The sequence below is a fragment of the Oncorhynchus masou genome, chromosome 7, assembly GCF_036934945.1.
Source record: "Oncorhynchus masou masou isolate Uvic2021 chromosome 7, UVic_Omas_1.1, whole genome shotgun sequence".
In the NCBI taxonomy this organism is placed as follows: domain Eukaryota; kingdom Metazoa; phylum Chordata; class Actinopteri; order Salmoniformes; family Salmonidae; genus Oncorhynchus; species Oncorhynchus masou.
In genome coordinates this window covers 5,054,985-5,062,021 of record NC_088218.1, presented here as the reverse complement: position 1 = coordinate 5,062,021, position 7,037 = coordinate 5,054,985, and the positions used below count along the sequence as shown (strand labels likewise).

The following is a 7,037-nucleotide window of genomic DNA, read 5'->3' as shown; positions in this document are numbered from 1 at the left end:
TTTTCACAGCAGTGAGTCTCAGTTGACTGACATGTTTCCCTGAGTGGGCAGAACTCTACTGTCCATCATCTGATTATGACTGAGTTCATAACATCAGCTGACTTGACAGCCAGTTCGGGCTCTGTGATTGGCTCACGGGGTTCTGTTTATAAAACAGAGGAACAGTAAGCCAAGGAGTTTTATTCCACTACTATTTTGGTGTTCTAAGGTCAGCATTTTCCAATAAAAGGTGTAGAAATGAGAAGACACCATGCCCTGCTGTTTCAGTTGGGTTCCTTACTAAACAGCCTGCACCCGTTTGTTCCCAAACATGCTGAGTGTGACCTCCTTGCCATAGCAACTGCCTGGCAACCCGTAGTGAGGGACACTCTTGAACTCTTGCTGCTTATTCAATTCAATGGGCTCCAATGTGTTTTCCTCAGGTGTGGGATTACTGTTTTCTAAACCATGAGCCCTATAGTCTAAGTGATGTTTGAGCCTATATGTGATGAGGTCGGAAAGGATTTAGGGCTGATCAAGAAAATTAAACAACCAAATCACTTTCAAACAGTAATCATCCAGAGTTTGAATTTCAATCTTATAAGTAGTTTATAATCTTAGTATAAATTAGGATTGTTGTGTCAGGTCATTATACAATCCGATAACTCCTTCATTTCTATCAAACCTGATCATTCCCTGAGGGGACACAAAATGAATCAAACAATTTCTTTCTGTCCTGTCAGACATCAGTCCAGAGGAGCGTGCCCAGAACGTGGGGCGTGTCCTGCGAAAGGAAGCGGAGGATGTGGCGTCTGGGTGGGAGGGGCTTAACGAGGAGGCTGCTGATTGGCAGAGGAGGCTGGAGCTGGCTCTGGATAGGCTGTTGGAGCTTCAGAAGGCCCAGGACCAGCTGGAGCTGAGGCTGAGCCAGGCTGAGATGGTGAAGGAGGCCTGGGAGCCTGTAGGAGACCTGCTCATAGACTCACTACCTGAACACATTGACAGGGTCAAGGTGAGACACAAACACATGCACCCTAATTTAACAGATAGAGAGTCAAGGTGAGACACAAACACATGCACCCTAATTTAACAGATAGAGTCAAGGTGAGAGACACAAACACATGCACCCTAATTTAACAGATAGAGAGTCAAGGTGAGAGACACAAACACATGCACCCTAATTTAACAGATAGAGAGAGTCAAGGTGAGAGACACAAACACATGCACCCTAATTTAACAGATAGAGAGTCAAGGTGAGAGACACAAACACATGCACCCTAATTTAACAGATAGAGAGTCAAGGTGAGACACACAAACACATGCACCCTAATTTAACAGATAGAGAGAGTCAAGGTGAGACACACAAACACATGCACCCTAATTTAACAGATAGAGAGTCAAGGTGAGAGACACAAACACATGCACCCTAATTTAACAGATAGAGAGTCAAGGTGAGACACACAAACACATGCACCCTAATTTAACAGATAGAGAGAGTCAAGGTGAGACACACAAACACATGCACCCTAATTTAACAGATAGAGAGTCAAGGTGAGAGACACAAACACATGCACCCTAATTTAACAGATAGAGAGTCAAGGTGAGAGACACAAACACATGCACCCTAATTTAACAGATAGAGAGTCAAGGTGAGAGACACAAACACATGCACCCTAATTTAACAGATAGAGAGTCAAGGTGAGACACACAAACACATGCACTCTAATTTAACAGATAGGGAGTCAAGGTGAGAGACACAAACACATGCACCCTAATTTAACAGATAGAGAGTCAAGGTGAGAGACACAAACACATGCACCCTAATTTAACAGATAGAGAGTCAAGGTGAGAGACACAAACACATGCACCCTAATTTAACAGATAGGGAGTCAAGGTGAGAGACACAAACACATGCACCCTAATTTAACAGATAGAGAGTCAAGGTGAGAGACACACAAACACATGCACCCTAATTTAACAGATAGAGAGTCAAGGTGAGAGACACAAACACATGCACCCTAATTTAACAGATAGAGAGTCAAGGTGAGAGACACAAACACATGCACCCTAATTTAACAGATAGAGAGAGTCAAGGTGAGAGACACAAACACATGCACCCTAATTTAACAGATAGAGAGTCAAGGTGAGAGACACAAACACATGCACCCTAATTTAACAGATAGAGAGTCAAGGTGAGAGACACAAACACATGCACCCTAATTTAACAGATAGAGAGTCAAGGTGAGAGACACAAACACATGCACCCTAATTTAACAGATAGAGAGTCAAGGTGAGAGACACAAACACATGCACCCTAATTTAACAGATAGAGAGTCAAGGTGAGAGACACAAACACATGCACCCTAATTTAACAGATAGAGAGTCAAGGTGAGACACACAAACACATGCACCCTAATTTAACAGATAGAGAGTCAAGGTGAGAGACACAAACACATGCACCCTAATTTAACAGATAGAGAGTCAAGGTGAGAGACACAAACACATGCACCCTAATTTAACAGATAGAGAGTCAAGGTGAGAGACACAAACACATGCACCCTAATTTAACAGATAGAGAGTCAAGGTGAGACACACAAACACATGCACCCTAATTTAACAGATAGAGAGTCAAGGTGAGAGACACAAACACATGCACCCTAATTTAACAGATAGAGAGTCAAAGTGAGAGACACAAACACATGCACCCTAATTTAACAGATAGAGTCAAGGTGAGAGACACAAACACATGCACCCTAATTTAACAGATAGGGAGTCAAGGTGAGACACACAAACACATGCACCCTAATTTAACAGATAGAGAGAGTCAAGGTGAGACACACAAACACATGCACCCTAATTTAACAGATAGAGAGTCAAGGTGAGAGACACAAACACATGCACCCTAATTTAACAGATAGAGAGTCAAGGTGAGAGACACAAACACATGCACCCTAATTTAACAGATAGAGAGAGTCAAGGTGAGACACACAAACACATGCACCCTAATTTAACAGATAGAGAGTCAAGGTGAGACACACAAACACATGCACCCTAATTTAACAGATAGAGAGTCAAGGTGAGAGACACAAACACATGCACCCTAATTTAACAGATAGAGAGAGTCAAGGTGAGAGACACAAACACATGCACCCTAATTTAACAGATAGAGTCAAGGTGAGAGACACAAACACATGCACCTAATTTAACAGATAGAGAGTCAAGGTGAGAGACACAAACACACGCACCCTAATTTAACAGATAGAGAGTCAAGGTGAGAGACACAAACACATGCACCCTAATTTAACAGATAGAGAGTCAAGGTGAGAGACACAAACACATGCACCCTAATTTAACAGATAGAGAGTCAAGGTGAGAGACACAAACACATGCACTCTAATTTAACAGATAGAGAGAGTCAAGGTGAGACACACAAACACATGCACCCTAATTTAACAGATAGAGAGTCAAGGTGAGAGACACAAACACATGCACTCTAATTTAACAGATAGAGAGTCAAGGTGAGAGACACAAACACATGCACCCTAATTTAACAGATAGAGAGTCAAGGTGAGAGACACAAACACATGCACCCTAATTTAACAGATAGAGAGTCAAGGTGAGAGACACAAACACATGCACCCTAATTTAACAGATAGAGAGAGTCAAGGTGAGAGACACAAACACATGCACCCTAATTTAACAGATAGAGAGTCAAGGTGAGACACACAAACACATGCACCCTAATTTAACAGATAGAGAGAGTCAAGGTGAGAGACACACAAACACATGCACCCTAATTTAACAGATAGAGAGTCAAGGTGAGAGACACAAACACATGCACCCTAATTTAACAGATAGAGAGTCAAGGTGAGAGACACAAACACATGCACTCTAATTTAACAGATAGAGAGTCAAGGTGAGAGACACAAACACATGCACCCTAATTTAACAGATAGAGAGTCAAGGTGAGAGACACAAACACATGCACCCTAATTTAACAGATAGAGAGTCAAGGTGAGAGACACAAACACATGCACTCTAATTTAACAGATAGAGAGTCAAGGTGAGAGACACAAACACATGCACCCTAATTTAACAGATAGAGAGTCAAGGTGAGAGACACAAACACATGCACCCTAATTTAACAGATAGAGAGTCAAGGTGAGAGACACAAACACATGCACCCTAATTTAACAGATAGAGAGTCAAGGTGAGACACACAAACACATGCACCCTAATTTAACAGATAGAGAGTCAAGGTGAGACACACAAACACATGCACCCTAATTTAACAGATAGAGAGTCAAGGTGAGACACACAAACACATGCACTCTAATTTAACAGATAGAGAGTCAAGGTGAGAGACACAAACACATGCACTCTAATTTAACAGATAGAGAGTCAAGGTGAGAGACAAACACATGCACTCTAATTTAACAGATAGAGAGAGTCAAGGTGAGAGACACAAACACATGCACTCTAATTTAACAGATAGAGAGTCAAGGTGAGAGACACAAACACATGCACCCTAATTTAACAGATAGAGAGTCAAGGTGAGACACACAAACACATGCACCCTAATTTAACAGATAGGGAGTCAAGGTGAGAGACACAAACACATGCACTTAATTTAACAGATAGGAGTCAAGGTGAGAGACACAAACACATGCACATCTAATTTAACAGATAAGAGTCAAGGTGAGAGACACAAACACATGCACCCTAATTTAACAGATAGAGAGTCAAATGAGAGACACAAACACATGCACCCTAATTTAACAGATGAGTCAAGGTGAGAGACACAAACACATGCAGTCTAATTTAACAGATGAGAGTCAAAGGTGAGAACACACATGCACTCTAATTTAACAGAGCTGAGTCTTGAGTGACACAAACACATGCACCTAATTTAACAGATGAGTCAAGGTGAGACACAAACACTCTCTAATTTACAGATAGAGTCAAGGTGAGACACACAAACACATGCACTCTAATTTAACAGATATGTCAAGGTGAGAGACCACACAAACACATGCACCCTAATTTAACAGTCAAGTGAAACAATGAACATCTCTCCATGCATGTCTTAGTGACAGATAGTCTTCCTGAGGTCAAACAAACACATCTCTCCAGCTGATGACACAAACTTAGTGACCACTAGTCTTCCTAGGGGTCAAGGTGAGACACACAAACACATCTCACCAGCTAACAGTCTGTAGAGAGTCAAGTGAGAGACACAAAACAGTCTTCCTGAGGTCAAATGAACACATCTCTCCAGCTGATGTCTTAGTGACCACGAGTCTTCCTGAGGTCAAATGAACACATCTCTCCAGCTGATGTCTTAGTGACCACTAGTCTTCCTGGAGGTCAATTAACATCTCTCCATGATGGAGTAGTGACCACTAGTCTTCCTGAGGTCAAATGAACACATCTCTCCAGCTGATGTCTTATTTGACCACTAGTCTTCCTGAGGTGATTAACACAAAACACATCTCTCCAGCTGATGTCTTAGTGACCACTAGTCTTCCTGAGGTCAAATGAACACAATGAACACATCTCTCCAGCTGATGTCTTAGTGACCACTAGTCTTCCTGAGGTCAAATGAACACATCTCTCCAGCTGATGTCTTAGTGACCACTAGTCTTCCTGGGGTCAGATTAACACAATGAACATCTCTCCAGCTGATGTCTTAGTGACCACTAGTCTTCCTGAGGTCAAATGAACACATCTCTCCAGCTGATGTCTTAGTGACCACTAGTCTTCCTGAGGTCAAATGAACACATCTCTCCAGCTGATGTCTTAGACTAGTCTTCCTGACACAATGCTAATCTCAACACACTCCAGCTGATGTCTTAGTGACCACTAGTCTTCCTGAGTCAAATCAAATGAACACATCTCTCCAGCTGATGTCTTAGTGACCACTAGTCTTCCTGAGGTCAAATGAACATCTCTCCAGCTGATGTCTTAGTGACCACTAGTCTTCCTGAGGTCAAATGACCACAGTCTTCCTGAGGTCAAACACATCTCTCCAGCTGATGTCTTAGTGACCACTAGTCTTCCTGAGGTCAAATGAACACATCTCTCCAGCTGATGTCTTAGTGACCACTAGTCTTCCTGAGGTCAAATGAACACATCTCTCCAGCTGATGTCTTAGTGACCACTAGTCTTCCTGAGGTCAAATGAACACATCTCTCCAATGTGTTCTCTAAGGAGTGTATGAAGGAACAATAATTGGTTCGCCACTCCATCTTCAGTGTGTGTGTGTGTGTGTGTGTGTGTGTTGTGTGTGTGTGTGTGTGTGTGTGTGTGTGTGTGTGTGTGTGTGTGTGTGTGTGTGTGTGTGTGTCTTCTTCAGCTGCGTTCCAGGCAGAGATCGCTCCTATCAAAGATGATGTGAGTCACGTCAACAACCTGGCCTCTACCTTCGGCCCTCCTGACCTTGTCCTCTCACGACCCAACCTGGACAGACTGGATGACCTCAACACACGCTGGAGGATGCTACAGGTAAACACACTCAGTTCTCTATGAAACACACTGACTGAGCACTGAGTTCCCAAGCTTCATGCTTGATATTGAATAAATGTACTTTGTGACCTCGTTAAAAATTACCTCGAGGAGCGTCCGTCCCATCGTCAGGTTGACAGGTTGTCATTTGTCTGACACAGAGACAGTGAGGTCAGGTTGTCCTGAGTCTAACACAGAGAAAGTGAAGTCAGGTTGTCCTGAGTCTAACACAGAGACAGTGAGGTCAGGTTGTCCTGAGTCTAACACAGAGACAGTGAGGTCAGGTTGTCCTGAGTCTAACACAGAGACAGTGAGGTCAGGTTGTCCTGAGTCTAACACAGAGACAGTGAGGTCAGGTTGTCCTGAGTCTAACACAGAGAAAGTGAAGTCAGGTTGTCCTGAGTCTAACACAGAGAAAGTGAAGTCAGGTTGTCCTGAGTCTAACACAGAGACAGTGAGGTCAGGTGTCCTGAGGCCCCTCTATCCCTCCCTCCCTCCCTGAGACCCCTCTATCCCTCCCTCCCTGAGACCCCTCTATCCCTCCCTCCATTAGA

At 43.1% G+C, this 7,037-nt stretch overlaps 1 protein-coding gene across 1 annotated transcript in view; it reads left to right on the top strand.

Moving 5' to 3' along the window:
- The window catches only part of LOC135542929 (dystrophin-like), a gene marked incomplete at its 5' end in the record, with an annotated part of 841,859 nt that overhangs the window by 774,828 nt on the left and 59,994 nt on the right, over window positions 1-7,037 (top strand). Inside the window, 2 exon segments of the mRNA XM_064970064.1 lie at window positions 723-991; window positions 6,337-6,483. Coding sequence (XP_064826136.1) covers window positions 723-991; window positions 6,337-6,483 — 416 coding nt within the window.